Source organism: Hemiscyllium ocellatum, chromosome 32, assembly GCF_020745735.1.
Source record: "Hemiscyllium ocellatum isolate sHemOce1 chromosome 32, sHemOce1.pat.X.cur, whole genome shotgun sequence".
NCBI lineage: Eukaryota > Metazoa > Chordata > Chondrichthyes > Orectolobiformes > Hemiscylliidae > Hemiscyllium > Hemiscyllium ocellatum.
Genome location: NC_083432.1, coordinates 8,121,117 through 8,144,398, shown reverse-complemented (window position 1 = coordinate 8,144,398; position 23,282 = coordinate 8,121,117). Strand labels below are relative to the sequence as shown.

General features: G+C 43.3%; 1 protein-coding gene across 4 annotated transcripts in view; it reads left to right on the top strand.

Moving 5' to 3' along the window:
* The window catches only part of kansl1b (KAT8 regulatory NSL complex subunit 1b), a 300,606-nt gene extending 295,386 nt beyond the window's left edge, over positions 1–5,220 (top strand). For all 4 annotated transcript variants that reach the window (XM_060848550.1, XM_060848551.1, XM_060848552.1 and 1 more), the window contains one exon: positions 489–5,220. In XM_060848550.1, coding sequence (XP_060704533.1) covers positions 489–710 — 222 coding nt within the window. In that variant the 3' untranslated portion in view covers positions 711–5,220. The remainder of the gene's footprint in view (positions 1–488) is intronic.
* Positions 5,221–23,282: the final 18,062 nt, after the last annotated feature.

The window sequence follows — 23,282 nt, the reverse complement described above, 5'->3', positions numbered from 1 at the left end:
GACCTACTGTTACCTCTTGCAGTTGAAGACTCTCGATGTTTTGCTAATCATTGTGATTAACCTGAATTCCCTTCAGCTTCTCATTTCAGACTCAGTTTCAGCCTGAAAATTCAGCAAGTTCAGTGTTGATTAAATATAGAGTAAAGCAGCCAAATAACACAAATTTAGCACAGTTCTACCTAAAGGAATGGTCGCCTATGTTGCTATTTTCTTGAACACCTTTTTGTTTGTACTACTTTGAAAATGACCCATCCTATGGTCTTTTGAGTGAATTTTGCAGTCCTGCCTAAACTCATTGATTTTGGCACAAGTTTATCTGAAGTCTTTGTAAATAATATTTTTTACACAGTACTTGAGGGAGATGTTGAGTTCTGTGCTATTTTTCCAAACTGGGCAGAGGTGAAAGGCAGTTGGTCTATCCTAATCTGTATGCATATTGGTAGAGTACCATGTTCTGTCTGTAACCCAGGAATTTGCCTTTATTTCAGACGGTTCAACCATGGGAGAAGCGAACGTTCCCACTGGCATGTATTCCTGGGACTGAACGTGAGAGTCGAACTGAAACCAGCCTCAGACAGACCCGAAACAGTCGTCGATCATCTGGAAGCACGAATAGGGGAAGCAGAGAGGCAGAAAGCGGTGCACTATCCTCCGTTCATCATGATGATAAACAGAGACATTCTGTACCTCTGCGGCTCACGCACAGATAAACAAAATTTAGTGACGACTACACTTGTCTCAATGTTTGATATTCAAACATCACCCAAACAAAATTCACAGTTTTTAGTGAATTTAGACTCCATTTAAGTAGCTTTCTTAGGTTAAACGTTTTGTCACCGGCCACAGTTATCACAATGAAGAGGTTAGTTTGGTTAAGTTAGATTCTCGGGCAAAAGCTGGATTGACTGATATTTCAGGTATTGGTATCAGTAGACTTGTAAATGAAGTTTCTAACTTCATTTGGTTGCATGTAGTGATTATCGATCTCTTAAATCAACAGTGGAGCGTGCACTCATTAATGTTCAAAAGCAGTCCTATTTTGTTCACTTTTTGTTCTGGTTTTGCCATTTTCTTCTCCGACTGAGATGACTAAATACGCTCTTAAGAAAACTGTGTTACTTCCTAAAATAACTGCAGAAATTCTGGAGAAACTCAGCGGGCCTGACAGCATCTGTGGAGACAGAAACACAGTTCATGTTTCAAGTCCAGTATGAGACGACTTGTGCACATGAAGTCTAGTCATAAAGGACTTGAAATACTAATTCTGCTTCTGTCTCAGCAAAGCATGTGAGACTGGCTGAGTTTTGTCCAGCGTGATCTGTTTTATTTCAGATTTACAACATTTGCAGTATTTTGCTTTTATTTGAATCCATCACTCACTTCCTATTTTGAGTTTTGGTGTGAGCACTTGCCAAAGTGCAGAGAGAACAGCATCTCCATCCTGGGGATTTAATTCAATCAAATCCTGTCAAGGTTTGAATTGAATTTATTATGAACTTGGTGAGTTGCTGAGTGTTGTGGTCATAAGCATTTCCTGCGCTAACTGGTTTCAAAGGAGGAAACACATTACTCTGCAGTTGTGACTATTATGGACCCTTTCTGCTTACTCTACTGTTTTCTGCATTTTGCTTTGAAATGACTGCAAAATGACAGCTGAAATCAGACGTTTGATTAAGAATTGACAATTTTGAAGGGTAGTTGGATTTGTGATCAAATTCCAGAAGGGATTAGCATTTTATGTCCATCTTGGTTGCATGTGTGAGCAAAGCTGAAATGGCAATAAAAGTACAAACATCATTCCATTTGTAGCCTCACAGTAGGTCTTCTCTTTCAACACTTCAGAACCTTTGTTGCTGCTACACATCCCTTATGACCAAGGTGGTGATAGCTCTGCAGTCATCTTGAAGGGTGTGTGAGATGAGGGCAGATTTGCTTCTTATTCTTATGTTCTAAATGCAGATTATGTACAAACAAAAACACAAGCAAAGCCATCAATAGCCAAGCATTCACATCAATAGTTATTCCAATCTGAATTACAATTAGTTCTGTTGAACAGTGGATTCCTTGCTGAAATATTCAAGCATTTAATCTTCTCTGTAGTTGCATTCTGCTTCAGTTGTCAGGCAGTTACTTCAACACTTGATAGGGCTATTAAGCTAAGAGTAGGAATGAGTCAGTGCAGGAATGGAGGGCTCCAGAAATGTTTGGAAAATAGTTTTATTGCACTTCCGTACAAAACTAGGCCGAATTTGGGAATACTCAGAGTATTACTGCACAGAACCTAAACCATAAAGTAATACTATAAAATAAAAAGTGAAAGAACATTGGAAATACACAACAGGCCAAACAGTGCCATATCAGAAGAGACTGATTGTTTTGACTGAAGATCTGTCTTACTAGCTCTCCCACAATATTAAAGCAGCAATCATCTTCAAAGCCTTCAATATCAAATCTCTACCTCATTCTTCACACACCCACCTGACCTGAAGATGACTGAGGGACAGGGTTTGAAACTCCTCCAATACAATTCTGTGGTCAGGTTGTGATATTTACTGGAAGCCAACATGAATGGAGGATACTCCAATCATGCAGAATTGCTCTCTGATCACGTCTTTTTCAACGACAAATTTTCTTACTCCTAGATAAGACTTCTGGATGTTGGAGATGTCCCAGTCATGGGGCTACATTAAGCATCCATGTTTTCTATGTTTGGCAATAGAGATCTGTATTAGCTGAATGGCACTGAAAGTGGGATGTAATACCACTAAACCAGTCATTTGAGAGAAGAGTTCTACCCCTCCATTTCCCTCACCACCAATTGCTGATTGGAGTGGTTTAAGTGCTAATCTGCAGGGTTAGGTCATTCTTTAAAAATAGGTAGTGAGGAAAACGAGTCTGCATGTTGTAGATGAATCCTATGCTCATCTCCTATTAATGTGGCTGCAGTCTATTCCTGAGGCTGCAGGTGGCAAGCAGCAATGAAAGCCATGCTCCCAAAATAAATTATGAAGAGGAGATGTCCAATATTCGATTATTTGCCATGTGGCAGTTTTCTACATTGCTTGATTTGAATGTGTTCTGTGTAATTAAACTGTGGGAGGAAAGGGTAAAGATTGGATATATCGTCTTCCGTTGAGATGGAAACAAGCGAAGGTATTAACCATCTGAAACTAGTTGGTCCACAGCCTGCTGGTTCAATCCAGTGAGTGGAGTGAAGAGAAAAAGAACTTGTGCTCCACAGTATGGTGTTGATAAAGAAGAGCATGGTGGTGTGTACAGTCTGAATTGCCTCTGTGAGCCACCTGTACTCAGCGTATCAATAGATTTGGGTGAACTTTTTGACCAATTCCACAACTGTGGTAATATTTTAAGTATGCATTTAACCAAGACACACTTTTTGAAATTAGGAAATGATGGAGGATTCATATTAGATAATTGAGCAACCAAGCAAACAATCAAAAAAAATGTTATGATCTATAGCCTGCCAAAGAAATGGCATTCAATAACAAGCTATTGCTTTGTTTTCTGAAGAGTGCTGAAGTTTCTTAGTTTTATACAGTTTCCTCAGAGTGACTGTGTCATACATAGCCCATAGATATAACTATCACATGCAAGTGAATGATAATAATCCTAGATGCTTTACCTCTGTTCAGTATCACTGCTAAGTGTAGGTTTGAACAGAATGAATCTAGATCAGTATTAATCTATATTTAGGCTCTAATTAATGTTCCTATTCTCTCAGTACTGAGCATAGCAGAACGTCAAAACAACTTGGTGAAAAGCATAGCAGGTTTTCTCATTCACTCAAAAGCTAAATGTATCTTATCAACTGTTGAGAACATCACCCTGACAAGAAACAGCTTGACAGCATAAACCGTACTGTTCACACTTGGTATACTTGGCTTCAAACCTGAAATCCTGTGACTTATTAAAAAAAAATTGGGATTTAAACCAAATCAGTGCATTCACTCAGTGAATTAATGTGGCTGCAGTCTTAGCTTCTGGACCTTTTTGGGCTCATGACAGTAATGCAACAGTTTGATGCATCCAGCAATTGCACCCTAAATCCAATCTGTTCAATGACTCCAAGAGTTAGTTTTAATTGAAACAATTTTGATTAATTTGTGCATACATTTGCCCTGGCTACATCACAATGGATGTTTGTCCACTAAGTGATGGTTATCCCCTTGTGTAGCTTGTATTTCCAATCAGCTAGTCCAGCTGGCAATCCAAAGTAATTTCACATTTTGCTTGAATGTGTGCATTCATGAGAGTTCTTGTGCTTGAATTTGTTCAGTCAGAGCCACTGTTTGTTTCCCAGTCTTGGAATAGTATTACTTTTTGATCATGTGGAGTTGTCATTTATTCTAAGCAATCTGCTTTCAGGTAATTAAAGAGCAGATTAATACCTCACAGGTTTTGTATATAGCCTGTTTCTGGAATTTTGGAAATAGATTAGAAGCAGCTTGCTATCGAAATAAGGCACAGAAGGAGGCCATTCAGTCATTGAGTCCATACTGACAAAGTAGTGAAGAGGCAATGTTTATGTGCAAGGACCCACCTGAGTCTCTATTCCCACCCAAATCTCTCTTCCCACCCAGACTTGCTTTTAAACTTACAGTATTAGAACTTGTTGATTTGAGTTTGTCTGTTGATCACCCTGTCATGTTGAGGCCTAGTTGCCTAGTGCTCTCTCGCCCTCGTATTAAGGGATGGCAACCCTTGGGTTAAATTTATGTTTCATAAGGAAGTGATACTTGCTATTTGTGCTGCAAATACAATGCAGTTTTCTCCAAACATGACACATCCTCTCATTTTAAAATTGTTCAAACTGTCCCTCATTTGTACCTGTTTCTTCCCTTGTGATGTCAAAAGCTAGTTCACTGTTAGCTGTGTGCCTGTCTGTATGTTTCCATCTCAGTCATTGAAAAGTGTAAAAAAAATCAATTTTTTGATCTTTTATATACATTAAATAAAAATTGTAGCTGACTGCTTCGATTGTAGCACCCCTTAGCCTTGTAAAAATGTTCTATTTTGTATATATTTTCTCATTTTGAAAGCTGTGTATGGAGGTATGGGCTCTTGTCCTTGCTGTATAGAGGCTTTTCTTCATGCAGAGAAGCAGTGACTTTATGACTTAATCAACCCTAATGTTAAGCACAATCTGTGCTTATAAAAAGTTTAAAAATTTTAAAAATATTAAAAAAAAGTTGAAGACTTTCTGGATTTGGTGGATTCCTTGCTTCCTTCCTCATGGGTAAAAGCTGACTTAGGTTAATGTAGTGGTTATCATATTTCTTGTCGTCTTCACAATTATTTGGGACATGAGCTAGTCTTTCTTCCACATTGCAGCAGTACATAGCTGAGTTTTTTTTTGTGTGTGTTTTGTTGAGGGAGGAATTTTGGCCAGGAAAACAAAGTTCTGGGATCTTTAGTGTTTACTCAACTCCTTAGAACAGACAGAGAAGCAGCTGTCATCATCTCATCTAAAAAAATTATTTGATACTGTGGCACACATCAGATGTGGAAAAAGTTGCAGGTCATGGAGTAAAGGGGTCTGTAGCAACATGGATGCAAAATTGGAAACAATAATGGTCAATAATTACTTTTTAAACTTGAAGGTTCGTAGTGGAGTTCCACAAAAGTTGAGAATGGGAGAGGGGGGTGGTGCCTAGCTTCTCCTGGTATAATTAATGATTGAGATCTTTGAGTTCACAGGTCAATTTCCAAGTTTGCAAATGATGCAATATTTGAAAGAATTGTAAACTGTGAGGACTGTGCAGAACTCCAAAATTACATAGTGTGAGGTAATGCATTTTAGTAGGAATATTATTGAAAGGCAACATAATGGGGGGTACATTTCTCAATGGAATACAGGAGCAATGGAACCTAGTAAACAGAAGGTTGAGAGAGGAATTCATGAAGCATTCAGTATCTTCAACATCAAGGACGAGCAAGAAACTGATGTTCAACGTGTAGAGACACTCGATAGATCTTAGTATTATGTACCACATTATGGACGCCCCATTAATGGAAGAATGTGAACTTAATAGAGTGTAGAAGCAGTTTACAAAGGCCTAGAACCTGAATTAGTACACAGAACTGCACTGTTTTAGCTGTTACAAAAACTTGGTTGAGGGAAAGACAGGACTAGCAGTTCAACATTCTACAGTTTAGCTGTATCAAGCATGATCGAGGGGGATGTGAAAGGAATGAGGGAGTTTCATTTCTGATGAAGGAGAATGTCACAGCTGTACAATGAGAGGATATCTTGGAAGGTTCATCTGTTGGGGCTATATGGGTAGAACTTGGGAATAAGAAAAATGCAATCATTATGATGGGGTTATACTATAGACCTGCCAGTAGCTGGCAAGATAGAGGAGCAGATCTGTAAGCAATCATGGAAAGATGTAAAAATAGCAAGGTTGTTCTAGTGGGTGGTTTTAAATTCCCCTGTATTGACTCTTAGTGCCAGGAGCTTAGATGGGACAGGTGTTTGGTGCATTGAGGTGGATTTCTTGAAAAAAATGTAGACTCTGTTTTGTGAAATGAGCCTGGCTAGGTATTTGAAGTTTCAGTGGGGAAGCATTTTGGCAATAGTGATCATAATTCTGTTAGCTTTTAAGATGGGTTATGGATAAGGATATGACTGGTCTGTGTGGGGTGGTGGGGCACCTGGTCCTATATTGGGTGACAGGCTAATTACAACTATATTAAGCAGAAACTAGAGAAATTAGATTAGGGCAGATATTTGAGGGTAAATCCACATCTGACATAGCCAGTTGATCAAAGTTCAGGATCAGTATGTTCCTGTAGTGATGAAATACAAGGATGGGAAGATTCAGGAGCCCTAGATCATGAAATTTTGAAAACTTAGTCAAAAAGGAAGCAATTTTTTGAAGAAGTAATGAAGAGGTTAGCTGAGACAGAACGGTGGACATGATCCATATGGACTTCAGTAAGGCGTTCAACAAGGTTTCTCATGGAATACAGGGAGAACTAACGATTTAGGTGCGGAACTGGTTCGAAGGTAGAAAACAGACGGTGGTGGAGGGTTGGTTTTCAGACTGGAGGCCTGTGAGCAGTGGTGTGCCGCAAGGCTTGGTGCTAGGTCCAGTGTTTTTTGTCATTTATGCAAATGGTTTGCATGTGAACATAGGTATGATTGGTAGGTTTGAAGGTGATACCAAAATTGGAGATGTAGTAGATAGCAAAGAAATTTCCTCAGAGTAAAATGGAATCTTGATCAGATGGGCTGAGGAGTGGCAAATGAAGTTTAATTTAGATAAATGTGATGCAATGCATTTTGCAAAAGCAAATCTGGGCTGAACTTGTACACTTAATGGTAAGGTCCTGCGAGTGTTACTGAACAAAGAGACATTGGTGTACATGTTCATAGCTCCTTAAAAGTAGAATTGCAGGTAGATAGGATAGTGAAAGAGGTGTTTGGTATGCTTTCCTTTATTGGTTAGGGCATTGAGTACAGAAGTTGAGAGGTCATGTTGCGGCTGTATGGGACATTAGTTAGGTCACTTTTGGAATATCATGTGCAATTCTAGTCTCCTTCCTATTGGCATTTGATTAGGTTCCCCATGGTAGGCTCATTCAGAAGGTCAGGAGGAATGGGATTCAGGGGAACATAGCTGTCTGGATACAGAATTGGCTGGCCAACAGAAGACAGCGAGTGGTAGTAGAAGGAAAATATTCTGCCTGGAAGTCTGTGGTGAGTAGTGTTCCACAGGGCTCTGTCCTTGGGACTCTACTGTTTGTAATTTTTATTAATGACTTGGATGAGGGGATCGAAGGATGGGTCAGCAAGTTTGCAGATGACACAAAGGTTGGAGGTGTCGTTGACAGTATAGAGGGCTGTTGTAGGCTGCAGCGGGACATTGACAGGTTGCAGAGATGAGAGGTGGCAGATGGAGTTCAACCTGGATAAATGCGAGGTGATGCATTTTGGAAGCTGAGTACAGGATAAAGGATAGGATTCTTGGCAGTATGGAGGAACAGAGGGATCTTGGGGTGCAGGTACATAGATCCCTTAAAATGGCCACCCAAGTGGGCAGGGTTGTTAAGAAAGCATATGGTGTTTTGGCTTTCATTAACAGGGGTATTGAGTTTAAAAGTCGTGAGATCTTGTTGCAGCTCTATAAAACTTTGATTAGACCGCACTTGGAATACTGCGTCCAGTTCTGGTCATCCTATTATAAGAAAGATGTGGATGCTTTGGAGAGGGTTCAGAGGAGGTTTACCAGGATGCTGCCTGGACTGGAGGGCTTATGAGGAGAGGTTGACTGAGCTCGGACTTTTTTCATTGGAGAAAAGGAGGAGGAGAGGGGACCTAATTGAGGTATACAAGATAATGAAAGGCATAGATAGAGTCGATAGCCAGAGACTATTTCCCAGGGCAGAAATGACTAACACGAGGAGTCATAGTTTTAAGCTGGTTGGAGGAAAGTATAGAGGGGATGTCAGAGGCAGGTTCTTTACACAGAGAGTTGTGAGAGCATGGAATGCGTTGCCAGCAGCAGTTGTGGAGGTAGGGTCATGGGGGACATTTAAGAGACTCCTGGGCATGCATATGGTCGCAGAAATTTGAAGGTGCATTCATGAAGATCATTGGTCGGTCCAACATCGTGGCCTGAAGGGCCTGTTCTATGTTTTATGTTCTATGAAGGATATTATGAACCTTGAAAGGGTTCAGAAAAGATTTACAAGGATGTTGGCTGAAAATGTGTTGTTGGTTAAAGCGCAGCAGGTCAGGCAGCATCCAAGGAACAGGAAATTCGACGTTTCGGGCACAAGCCCTTCATCAGGAAGGGCCCGAAGCGTCGAATTACCTGTTCCTTGGATGCTGCCTGACCTGCTGTGCTTTAACCAGCAACACATGTTCAGCTCTGATCTCCAGCATCTGCAGACCTCACTTTACAAGGATGTTGCCAGGATTGAAGGGTTTGAGCTATAGGGAAAGGCTGAATAGGTTGTGCTGTTTTCCCTGGAGTATCGGAGGCTGAGGGATGACCTCATAGAGGTTTATAAAATCACGAGGGACATGGATAGGATAAATAGACAATTTTTTTCCCTGGGTAGAGGGCATAGGTTACATCATTTTGAAGACATCTGGATGGGTGTATGAATTGGAAGGGTTTAGAGGAATATGACTCTGGGGTTAGCACTGCTGCTTCATAGTGCCAGGGACCCAGATTCGTTTCTAGCATCAGACAACTGTCTGTGGTGTTAGTGCATTCTCCCCATGAGTTTCTTGCCACAATCTAAAGATGTGCAGTTAGGTGAATTGGCCATGCTAAATTGCCCATAGTGTTCAGGGGTGTGTAGGTTAGGTGTATTGGTCAGGGGAACTTTGGAGTTATAGGGTAGGGGAATTGTTCTGGGTGGGTTACTCTTCAGAGGGTCAGTGTGGACTTGTTTGGCCAATGGGCTGGTTCCACACTGTCGGGATTATATGATGATAAAAGTGGCCATGAAATATCCTTGGCGAGCAGGGTTAAGGCAAATCTCATGGCATTTTATATGTCTGGAGCAAAAGGGTAGCTAGGGAAACTGGTCCTATCCAGTCCACTCAAGGATGATGGGTGGAATTTAGGCGTGGAGCCAGGGAAGTAGGTGAAGTCCTTAATGAGTATATCAGCAGTCAACAAGACGAAGGGCATGGACAATGGTAAAGATTAAGGAGGGGTATGTTGATATTTTAGGGCATGTCAATATTAAGGACGAATTGATGTTGAGTGCCTTAAACATTAAAGTAGAAGAATCTCCAGGACCTGAAGGGATTTATCCCAGGATATTGAAGGAGGCAAGAGAGGAAATTGTTGGGACCTTGTCAGAGATTTTTATATCCTGTCGTGGTTCTTGACACTGAGCTGGGAATTTGTATTGCAGACGTTTTGTTCCCTGTCGAGGTGACAACCTCTTGGGAGCCTCCTGTGAAGCGCTTCTGTGATGTTTCCTCTGGCATTTATTGTAGTTTGTCTCTGCCGCTTCCGGTTGTCAGTTCCAGCTGTCTGCTGCAGTAGCCGGTGTATTGGGTCCGGGTCGATGTGTTTGTTGATAGAATCCGTGGATGGCTGCCATGCCTCTAGGAATTCTCTGGCTGTTCTCTGTTTGGCTTGTCCTTTAATAGTGTTGTCCCAGTCGAACTCAAGTTGCTTATCATCCATGTGTGTGGCTACTAAGGATAGCTGGTCGTGTCATTTCGTGGCTAATTGGTGTTCATGGATATGGATTTATCCATTCGCTGTCTTCCTGTTTGTCCTGTGTAGTGTTTTGTGTAGTCCTTGCATGGGATTTTGTACACTACTGTTTTATCTGAAGCAATTGAGACTGCCTCTTTGAATGTTTTTAAGGCAAAGGTAGAGGGTTATGGTGGGTGGGCAAGCAAGGGGTGCTGAGTCCACGAACAGATTAGCTGTGATTTTATTGAATGAAGGAGTATGTTTGATGTGCCAGACGATCTACCTCTGCACCTATTTCTTACAATTCTGATGAAAGTGGCAATACAACTGGATCCAATGGTAAAGAAAGTGGAGGCAAGCCACATTGCAGCTGTACCAAACTTCAGTTAAGCCAAATTTGAAATATTGTGTGCAGGATTGGTTGCCACATGAAAGGAAGAATTTGGAGCCTTTGAAGAGGATAACCTCTTTTATGCCAGGATGTTGTCTGAATTGGAATGTGCTTGCTATATAATGAGAGGTTGTACAAACTTGGATTGTATTCGTTAGAGCTTCAGAGACTGAACTGCTAGAAGTCTATAAAATTATGAGAGGATGACTATTCAGAGTCCTTCCTATGATGGAAATGTTTAAGTTTTGGAAGCTTAGGTTTTAGATGAGAGAGGAAAAGTTTAAAGGAGATGTGCAATGCAAGTTCTTACACAGAGGGTGATAGGTGCCTGGAACATACTATCAGGTGGTAGAAGCAGAAACAATAGTAACATTTAAGATGCATTTACAGGTAGATAGATACACACACAGGCAGGGAATAGCAGGATGTACAGCACATGCAGGCAGTTGGGACTAGTTTAGAATGGCATCATAATTAGCACCATTATGTTGCGCCAAAGGACCTGTTCCTGTGTTGTACTGTTTTAAATTCTTAAATTTTGCTCCAGGTCTGAGAAACTTCAGTTGTAAGGGTAGGTAGATTATGTTGGTACAGTTCTCCTTGGAGAGAAGAAGGCTAAACGAGCAGATATAGGCCATTCAGTGAAACACGTCAACATTGTCATTCAGTGAGGCCTTTGCTGATCTGATAATTGTTAGTCCCATTGTTCTGCTCTATCCCCATAACCCATAATTTTACACTGGCCCCCTCCCACAACTCTTTTACAAGTACATCAACGATTGTTTCAGAGCTCCTTCATGCTCCCATCTGCCCACTGCCATCCACTACAAAGCCACTGACTCCCATAGCTACCTTCACTACACTCCACATCCTGCAAGGATTCCACCCCATTCTCTCAATTCCTTCGCCTATGCTATATCAGTTTGGATGCTGCCACCTTCCGAAACAGCATTGCTGACATGGCCTCCTCCTTCGATAACCATGATTTCCTGCCTACTGTGGTTGACAGGGCCCTCAACCATATCCAACCTATCACCTGTACTTCTGCCCTCGCCTCTTCCCACCTCTCACAACAACATCATCTGGTTCCCTTTGTCCTCATTTTTCATCCCACCAGCCTCCACATTCAAAAGATCATTTTCCACCATTTCAGACAACCCCAGAAGAACGCTACTACCAAATGCATCTTCCCCTCTCTTCCCCATCTGCATTTTGCAGGGATCGTTCCCTCCGGGACACCCTAGTCCATTCACAGCCACCAACTCCATCCCCCTTTCCCATGTAACCGCAGATGGTGCAACACTTTTCCCTTCCCCAACTCCCTGCTCACCATCCAAGATCTAAATGGATTTTCCAGGTGAAGCAGCATTTCACCTGTACCTCCTCCAATCTGGTCTATTGCATTCACTGCACCCAATCTTGCTGGTGGAGAAACCAAACACAGACTGGGTGACCGTTTTGCAGAGCGCACACACCCCAACCTTCCCGTAGCCGGTCATTTTAATGCAGTGTCCTGCTCACATGGCCACATGCCTGTGTTCAGCATACTGTATTTCTCCAGTGAATGACAGTGCAAACTGGGGGAACAACATCTCATCTTCAGACTGGGCACTGTATAACCTTTTGGATTTAATATTGAGTTCAACATCTTCAGATTGTGAACTCACTCCCATTCCTCCCCCTTCTTTTCAAGTTATTTGTTATATTCTCTGTCACAATGTCCTCTCTCCCTTCCCTCACCCCAGTGAGACTGTTCCTTCCAGTCTGGCAGTTAGACACACCATTATTCTGCCATTCTCACATTCCAATCGCTTAATCTAAACTACCAACACCTTTCTCCCTCAGCATTCCACCCCCTTACCATTACACAAATGCTGTCCCTCCACACTTCACGTCAGCTCTAATGAAGAGTCACCTCGACTCGAAACATTAGCTTGCTGTCACTCCATGGATCTGCCTGACCCGCTGTGAGTTCCATCATTTTTGTTTTCAGTACAAACTGTCAGCATCTACAATAATTTGGTTTTGCACTTATTTGGAGTTGCTCCATTTAAATGATAGTTTGCCTTTTGATTACCTCTTGCCTCAAGTTCATGACCTCATACCTTCTTCCAAGAGACCTTGGAGTGCAGGTTCATAACTCCTTGAAAGTAGAGTCGCAGGTAGATAGGATAGTGAAGAAGACGTTTGGTATGCTTCTTTTATTGGTCAGAGTATTGAGTACAGGAGTTGGGACGTCATGTTGCGGCTGTACAGGACATTGGTTAGGCCACTGTTGGAATATTGCATGCAGTTCTGGTCTCCTTCCTATTGGAAAGATGATGTGAAACTTGAAAGGGTTCAGAAAAGATTTACAAGGATGTTGCCAGGGTCGGAGGATTTGAGCTATAGGGAGAGGCTGAACAGGCTAGGGCTGTTTTCCCTGGAGCGTCAGAGGCTGAGGGGTGACCTTAGAACATAGAACAATACAGCACAGAACAGGCCCTTCGGCCCATGATGTTGTGCCGAACATCTATCCTTTATTAAGCACCCATCCATGTACCTATCCAATTGCCGCTTAAAGGTCGCCAATGATTCTGACTCTACCACTCCCACGGGCAGCGCATTCCATGCCCCCACCACTCTCTGGGTAAAGAACCCACCCCTGACATCTCCCCTATACCTTCCACCCTTCACCTTAAATTTATGTCCCCTTGTAATACTCTGTTGTACCCGGGGAAAAAGTTTCTGACTGTCTACTCTATCTATTCCTCTGATCATCTTATAAACCTCTATAAAGTCACCCCTCATCCTTCGCCGTTCCAACGCGAAAAGGCCGAGAACTCTCAACCTATCCTCGTACGACCTATTCTCCATTCCAGGCAACATCCTGGTAAATCTCTGCACCCTCTCCAAAGCTTCCACATCTTTCTTAAAGTGAGGCGACCAGATCTGCACACAGTACTCCAAATGTGGCCTAACCAAAGCCCTGTACAGCTGCAACATCACTTCACGACTCTTGAATTCAATCCCTCTGCTAATGAACGCTAATACACCATAGGCCTTCTTACAAGCTCTATCCACCTGACTGGCAACTTTCAAAGATCTATGTACATAGACCCCAAGATCCCTCTGTTCCTCCACCTGACTAAGAACCCTACCGTTAACCCTGTATTCCGCATTCTTATTTGTTCTTCCAAAATGGACAACCTCACACTTGGCAGGGTTGAACTCCATCTGCCACTCCTCAGTCCAGCTCTGCATCATATCCAAGTCCCTTTGCAAACGACAACAGCCCTCCTCACTGTCCACAACTCCACCAATCTTTGTATCATCTGCAAATTTACTGACCCACCCTTCGACTCCCTCATCCAAGTCATTAATAAAAATTACAAACAGCAGAGGACCCAGAACTGATCCCTGCGGAACTCCACTTGTAACTGGGCTCCAGGCTGAATATTTACCATCTACCACCACTCTCTGACTTCGACCGGTTAGCCAGTTTTCTATCCAATTGGCCAAATTTCCCTCTATCCCATGCCTCCTGACTTTCTGCATAAGCCTACCATGAGGAACCTTATCAAATGCCTTACTAAAATCCATGTACACTACATCCACTGCCCTACCCTCATCCACATGCTTGGTTACCTCCTCAAAGAATTCAATAAGACCTGTAAGGCAAGTCCTACCCTTCACAAATCCGTGCTGGCTGTCCTTAATCAAGCAGTCTTTCCAGATTCTCATAAATCCTATCCCTCAGTACCCTTTCCATTACTTTGCCTACCACAGAAGTAAGACTAACTGGCCTGTAATTCCCGGGGTTATCCCTATTCCCTTTTTTGAACAGGGGCACAACATTCGCTACTCTCCAGTCCCCTGGTACCACCCCAGTTGACAGTGAAGACGAAAAGATCATTGCCAACGGTACTGCAATTTCCTCTCTTGCTTCCCACATAATCCTAGGATATATCCCGTCAGGCCCGGGGGACTTGTCTATCCTCAAGTTGTTCAAAATGTCCAACACATCTTCTTTCCTAACAAATATCTCTTCTAGCTTACCAGTCCGTTTCACACTCTCCTCTTCAACAATATGGTCCCTCTCGTTCGTAAATACTGAAGAAAAGTACTTGTTCAAAACCTCTCCTATCTCTTCCGAGTGAAGGATTATCAACATTGTTCCTGAGATGACAGGACTGACCTATGAAGTATGGTAGACAAAGTATAACGTGGATAAATGTGAGGTTATCCACTTTGGTAGCAAAAATAGGAAGGCAGATTATATTCTGAATTGCGATAGATTCGAACCGGAGAACATGCAACCAGAGCTGGGTACCCTTGTATACTAGTCGTTGAAAGAAAGCTGGAAGGTGCAGCAGGCAGTGAGGTTGGTTAATGGTATGTTAGCCTTCATGGTAGACAAACAGGAGGCTAGAGGAAAATAGCAGCATAGGAGCTGGAGAACTCAAATATTTCAGCTGTAACCCTATGCCCTTCCAGCCTCCTGCATGTCTACCTTGGATTCCAGCATCTACAGGTTAGCCTTCATAGCTAAAAGACTCGAAAGCAGGAGCAGGGAGATCTTGTTGTAATTGTACAGTGGCTTAGTGAGGCCATACCTGGAATATTGTGTTCAGTTTTGGGTCTCCTTATCTGAGGAAGGATGTTCTGGAGATTAGAGGTAGGAACACAATGAAAGTTTGCCAGACTGATTCCTGGGATGGTAACACTGAAATATGTTGAGAGAATCAATCAGTTAGTACAATATTCACTGGAGTTTAGAAAATGAGGAGGGTCTTAGAGAAACAGATAAATTTCTAACAGGACTGAACAGGCAGGGGGGATGTTCCTGATGACTGAGGAGTCCAGAACCAGGGATCATCGTCTCGGACACAGGGTCTCGTCTAGGCCATTTTGGACAGAGATGGGGAGAAATATCTTCACTTGGGGAGTGGTCAGGCTGGAGAATTCTCTGTCACAGAAAGATTGAATGTTTTCAAGAAGCAGTTAGATATTAGTTTGAGGCGAAATGGATCAGAGAGTATATGGAGGAAGCGGGGACAGGGTATTGAGTTGAATGATCAGCTACCATCATTTTGAACGGTGGAGCAAGCATGGCTGATTACTGCTCCTATTATCTATCTGTCTATGGAAAGCAATTAGGTAATCTGGACCTGGATTCTGTGAGGTTCAATGGATAGGAGGTAATTTTATTGAAAGCTCCAAGCTACTGTAAGCATTGGGCAGGATCGATGCAGGTAAGCTGCTTCTCCTGGTTGGGGAGTCTAGAACTGGGGCGATGAGCACAATTTAAAGATAAGTTGTGGAGGGTGCCACTTACAGTTAAGATGAGTAGAAATCCTTTTACTCAAAGGGTTCTGAGCCTTTGGAATTCTCTTCCCCAGAGGGGAGTCTCAGACTTCAAATATATTTAAAGTCAAAGTTGGTAAGTGTTTGGTTATCAGTGGTGGAAATGGTTATAGGGATACTGTGGGTAAAAGGTGTTCAATCAGCCATGCTAGTACTAAAGTGTGGGGTAGGTTCTGAAAATGTGTTGCTGGAAAAGCGCAGCAGGTCAGGCAGCATCCAAGGAGCAGGAGAATCGATGTTTCAGGCATGAGCCCTTCTTCAGGAATGAGGAAAGTGTGCCCAGCAGGCTGAGATAAAAGGTAGGGAGGAGGGACTTGGCTCAGTGGCCTTCTTCTGTTTCAGTGTCCCTTTGATCTATGTCAGGTTTTGTATAAAATTAAAACAAAAGGCGCACAGGGCTGCAAAGATTAATGACAGGCCAGAAGATTGGGAACATTTGAGAAAGCAGTAAAGAATGCTAAAGAGTAAAAAGTAAAGGGCCATTTTGGAGAGTTGAGTGATCTATAAAAGCTTTGGAGTTTCAAGTATGACACGTAAAGGAAAAAAAATCTAAAGTGAGAATTAGCCCGTTAGAGGGTAAAACTGGAAATTAGCAGAAGGAAATTAAGAAATGGCACAGACTGTGAATAAGTATTTGGTATTCATCATCGCAGTCGAACACACAGGAAGAATCCCAAGAAAAACAGTAAATCACAAAGCTAAAGAGAGAGAGATATGAACTAGCATCAGGAACAGGCCATCAGCTCCTCGAGTCTGCTGCACCATTTTCATAAGATTGTGACTGATCTGATTATCCATGTTCCTGCCTAACCCTGTTAACTTTTCACCCCTTGTTTACTATCCACGTCTACTTTAGAAATATTCAAAGACTCTGTTCCCACCTCATTTTGAGGAAGAGTGTTTTGGAGACTCACAACCCTCTGAATGAAAAAGATTCTCCTCACCCCTGTCTTAAACAGGTGGCCCCTTAATTTTAAATGGTGACACCCAGTTCTAAATTTAATCACCATACCATCAATTCCCTGATCCAAATCAGGTGTATTTTTTCTTAATTTGTTCACAGGATGTAGCATCACTGATATTCCTCATTCCATAATCCCAGAAACGTCAACACCATTGCTGAGGGTCTGGAGTCACATGTAGGCCAGGCCAGGTAAGGATGGCAGATTTCCTTCCCTAAAGGACATCAGTGAAACAGATGGGTTTTAACAATAGACAATGGATTCATGGTCATCATTAGACTCTTAATTCCATATTTTTGAAAAAAATTAAATTTAAATTGTACCATCTGCCATGGCAGGATGTGAACCATGGTCCTCAAGCATTATCTGGGTCTCTGGAGTAACAGGCCATCACCTCCCCTATAAATTGCAAATAGTTTTGAGACCTCAGCTCTGGGCCCTTGTGGCACTCCACTTGTGATATCTGCCAGTCTGAAAAAGAGCCTGAAGAGTCACTGTTTACTTCTGTTCAGACCCTGGAACGAAATCTATCAGGACCTCACAGTTCCAACAGTTTACTCAGTAGTACTGCCTACCCTAGCAATATTAATGTTCTTAATGTTCCTCTCTCCCTTTGGAAGTCTGATTTACAGCTATTTCTGGGATGCTGCTTGCATCCTGTCTGCCATCTCTTTATCCCCTACCACCAATACCGCAGACGCATTTTCCCTAGGACCAACTACTTGGTTAACTCTTTTTTAAATATTAAGAAACTTTTATAGAGTAATAGAGTCATAGAGATGTACAGCATGGAAACAGACCCTTCGGTCCAATCAGTCCATGCTGACTAGATATCCCAACCTAATCTAGTCTCACCTGTCAGCACCCAGCCCATGTCCCTCCAAACCCTTCCTATTCATATACCCATCCAAATGCTGCTTTAAAGTTGCAATTGTACCAGCCTATACCACTTCCTCTGGCAGCTCATTCCATACCGTACCACCTGCTGTGTAAAATGTTTCCCCTGAGGTCTCTTTTGTATCTTTCTGCTCTCACCCTAAACCTATGCCGTCTAGTTCTGGACTTCCCAACCCCAAAGAAAAGCCTTTGCCAACTTATCCTATCCATGTCCTTCATTATTTTATAAATCTCTATTACGTCACACATCAGCCACCGCCGGTCCAGGGAAAACAGCCCCAGGCTGTTCAGCCTCTCCCTATAGCTCTAATCCTCCAATCGTGGGAACATCCTCGTAAATGTTTTCTGAACCCTTTCAAGTTTCACAATAGAAAGGATAGAAAGGAAAACAGAATTGCATGCAGTATTCCGACAGTGGCCTAACTAATATCCTGTACAGCTGCAACATGACCTCCCAACTCAATACTCTGACCAATAAAAGAAAGCAGACCAAACACCTTCTTCACTATCCTATCTACCTGCGACTCCACTTTCAAGGAGCTGTAACCTGCACTCCAAAGTCTCTTTGTTCAGTAACATCCCTCAGACCCTACCATTAAGTGTATACATCCTGCTAAGATTTGCTTTCCCAAAATGCAGCACCTCGCATTTATCTGAATTAAACTCCATCTGCCACTTCTCAGCCCATTGGCCCATCTGGTCAAGATGCTGTTGTAATCTGAGGTAATCCTCTTCGCTGTTCACTACACCTCCAATTTTGGTGTCATCTGCAAACTTACTAATTGTACCTCTTATGCTTTCATCCAAATCATTTATGTAAATGACAAAAAGTAGAGGGCCCAGCACCGATTCTTGTGGCACTCCACAGGTCACAGGCCTCCAGTCTGAAAAACAACCCTCCACCACCACCCTCTGTGCCACCTTTGAGCCAGTTCTGTATCCAAATGGCTAGTTCTCCCTGTATTCCGTGAGATCTAACCTTGCTAATCAGTCTCCCATATAGATCACATCTCTGCCCTCATCAATTCTCTTTGTTACTTTCTCAAAAACCTCAATCAAGTTTGTGAGACATGATTTCCCACACATAAAGCCATGTTGACTATCCTGAATCAGTCCTTGCTTTTCCAAGTACATGTACATTCCTGTCCCTCAGGATTCCCTCCAACAACTTGCCCACCACCGAGGTCAGGCTCACTGGTCTATAGTTCCCTGGCTTGTCCTTACCACCCTTCTTAAACAGTGGTACCATGTTTGCCAACCCCCAGTCTTCCGGCACCTCACTTGTGACTATCGATGATACAAATACCTCAGCAAGAGGCCCAACAATCACTTCTCTAGCTTCCCACAGAGTTCTTGGGTACACCTGATCAGGTCCTGGGGATTTATCCACTTTTAACCGTTTCAAGACATCCAGCACTTCCTCCTCTGTAATCTGGACATTTTGCAAGATGTCACCATCTATTTCCCTACAGTCTATATCTTCCGTATCCTTTTCCACAGTTTTCTTCTCTGGTTTTATGTTTTTGGCTAACTTTGTCTCGTACCATCATTTTTTCCCTCCTTATTAATTCTTCGGAAATCTGTACTGTCTTTAGATTCTGACCTGCATCCATCTTAGCAGAATGATTATGTTTTTTCTGAGTTTGGTGCTATCTTTCACTTTAGTTAACCACAAATTCCCTTCAAAATTTTCCTTATTGTTGGAATGTACCTAGGTATTCTATGCCTTCTAGAATATTCCCTTAAATGTTTGCCAGTACATCTCTCACAAGCAATCCAATAACCGAAATGCCAGCTCACTTTCATTCACTCTGTTTTTACCTTTTCAGCATTGCTCTAACATTAGTTTAAAATAGGTGTCTCAGACATGTAATTCTGTCCCTTGAACTTTGTGAAATCCAGTCATGTTATGGTTGCTGTTACCCAGTGGCACTTTAACTATGTCAGTAATTAATTCTATCCCTCATTGGTCAAAGCCAAGTTCTTCTGTAGAACTGTTGTCTGTTGGCGACACAACAAGCCGGTCTCGAAATTGTCCTGAAAATACTCAATGAATTTCTCCTCGAGACTACTTCTTACCCATTTGATTTTTCCAGTATATACATAGCATAAAATCCTCCATGGTAATTGCTATACCCTTTGGAACAAGCTCCTGTATAGTTCCTGTATACCTGTACCCTCCAGGGTAGTCCTCTGCTTCTTATACTCCCATGGGACCAACCAATCCCCCTCACTCTCCCTCTCACCTGCTTGGCTCCTCACCCTCAACAGTTTTTCTTTTGATCCATTCCACTTCCTACAAACCAAAAGGGTGACTTTGGGAACCCACATAGGCCCAAGCCCTTCCTGCCTCCTTGTAGGGTATGTGGAGCAGTCCCTCTTCTGCAGTTACACAGGCACCATCCCCCAGCTTTTCCTCCACTATGTCGATGACTGTATCAACGCCACCTCGTGCTCCCACAAGAGAGTTGAAACAAACTTCATCAATTTCACCAACACCTTCTACTGACCTCAAGTTCACCCAGACCATCTCCCTGCCCGTCCAGACCTCTCCTTCACCATCTCCGGAAACTAACCCACAACTGATATCCATTTCAAACTCACTGACTCACATAGATACCTTGACTACACCTCCTCTCACCCACCCTCCTGCAAAACTTGCGACTCCATCCCCCAATTCCTCCACCTCCACCACATCTGCTCCCAGGATGAGGCGTTCCATCTTCCTTCTCGCCTATCCACTCCACCCCTCCCCACTGGCCAATCACGATTACCCCTGATCTGCATTCACCTAGCACCATCCACCTACTCTGCCCCCAGCTTCAGCCCCTACCTCTATTTATTTTTGGGCTCACCCTTCCCCCTCCCCAGTCCTGACGAAGGGTCCTGGCTGAAAACATTGACTCTCCTGCTCCTCTGGTGCTGTGTTGCTCTGGCTCCATACCTCCTGACTCTGACTCTCCAGCATCTGCTGTCCTTCCAGTCTACATCGCTGTGACCTTACTGCGAAACCTCTGTCAAGGATGTCCACCTTGAAGAAGTTTTGGTCCTGTTCTGAAGAGATCTCAGTGAGTCTCTCTCCCACTGCTACTCCCAGGCCATCTCCTCCACCCTGAGGCTCTTCAACCACATTCTTAAACAATCCCACTACTACAGCCACGTCTCCTTCATTACATTTTACATTAAATTCCCTACAGTGTGGAAACAGGCTCTTCGGCCCAACCAGTCCACACCGACCCTTCGAAGAGTAACCCACCCAGACCTATTTCCCTCTGACTAATGCACCTAACACTACGGGCAATTTAGCATGGCCAATTCACCTGACCGGCAAACTTTGGACTGTGGGAGGAAACCCACACAGACATGGGGATTGACGGGTACAAGGGGTCATAGTTTTAAGATATTAGGGGAAAGGTATAGAGGATACGTCAGAGGTAAATTCTTTATGCAGAGAGTTGTGAATGCATGAAATGCGTTGCCAGTGGCGGTGGTGGAAGCAGAGTCATTGGGGACATTTAAGTGACTGCTGGACAGGCATATGGAGAGCAATGAGTTGAAGGGTGCGTAGGTTAAGTTATTATTTTTTACATTAGGATTAAACCTCGGCACAACATTGTGGGTCAAAGAGCCTGTTCTGTGCTGTACTTTTCTATGTTCTATGTTCTAAGCTGAAAATGTGTTGTTGGAAAAACGCAGCAAGTCAGGCAGCATCCAAGGAGCAGGAGAATCGACGTTTCGGGCATTAGCCCTTCTTCAGGAATCATGTTCTATGTTCTAAACCCAGTGACAAGGGCAGGGGCGTGGTGATAGTATGGTGAACTGACCTCTTCATCACTGAGGCCAGACGCCAACTCTCTGACACCTCCTCCTCCCGTCCCCTCAACTGTGACCCCATCTCTGATCATTGAGCCATCATCTGCCAGACCATCAACAACCTCATCACTTCAGGAGATCTCCCTACCACAGCCTCTAACGTGATAGTTCCCCAACTCCCCACCACCCACTTCTATCTCCTACCCAAAATCCAGAAACCTGACTGCCCTAGTCAGCTCATTGTCTCTGCCTGCTCCTGGCCCACTGAGTTCATCCTCTCCAACCTCAACTCCATTCTTTTCCCTTTGGTCCAGGAGCTCCCCACCTATGTTGGACTCAGTCCAGGCCCTCCACCTTCTCCAAGACTTTCAATTCCCTGGCCCACAGCACCTCATCTTCACCATGGATATTCAGCCCCTTTACACCTGTATCCCCCAGGCTGCTAGCCTAAAATCCTATACTCCTTCGCTTCCTGCAGTCCCCCTCCACTGACACTCACTTGGCAGAACTGGTCCTCACCCTCAACAATTTTTCCTTTGACTCCCCGCACTTCCTACAAACCAAAGGGATGACTATGGGCACCCGCATGGGACTGAGCTATGCCTGGCTCTTTGTAGGATTTGTAGAGCAGTCCCTCTTCTGTAACTACACTGGCACCATCCCTCACCTTTCCCTCCGCTACATCGATGACTGTAATGCCTTGTGCTCTCATGAGGAGTTTGAGCAGTTCATCCACTACACCAAAACCTTCCACCCCAAACTCAAGTTCATCTGGACTATCTCGGACACTCCCCTTCCCCTTCCTGGATCTGTCTGTCACCATCTCAGAAAACCAACTCACCAATACCAGTCATTTCAAACCCACCAACTCCCACAGCTACCTCGACTACACCTTCTTTCACTCACCCGCCCCCTCGGGAAAATACAATCCCATGCTCCTAATTCCTCCACCTCTACCACATTCTACTTTAGTGAGCGTAATTTCCCCTCCTTCATGATCAATAATGCCCTCAACTGCTTCCCCTCCATTTTCTGCACTTCTGCCCCCAAAAGTTCTCCCCCCAACGACAATAAATATAGAGTCCCCCTGGTCTGCTCAATAGCTGTTTTCTCTCTCTCTCTCTATCTCGGCTGCATTTCTATCTATTGGTTATACTGCATGCCATCCTAATTCAGAGTTCTTTGGATATTTTTAACCTTTGAGAAGTATTTGGTTGAGAACTAGACATGTCATAACATTCAAAGCCCTGAATCAAGTGGTGGAAGGAGTAGATTCAGTGTATTAGCAGTGGGGTAGACTCGAGCTGAAGGGCCTTATCTGTACTGTATGCATCTATGATTCAATGCTAGTTTATATGTGGTTCAGTTCTGTCAGGTTCTGCTTCTTAATTTGGCGCCTAGTTCCTGATTCTGGCTGTAACAATAGTTTCATAGTTCTACCTGTGTCAGTGGTACCCACATGAAGCCTGACAACTTCCCACTACATGTTCTTCTCCATACCACAGCAGGACCCTGGCACTGGACAGACCATGCAGCTGTTTGGATTCACACCGTTTCTTCACAGAATTTTGTCACCCACCTCCCTTCCCCCAACAATGCCGTCCCCTCCTACATCTATGTTTGGCTCCACCACCCATCGCCCATCCATTTTGTATGGCTTCCTGAACATCTACATGTTGA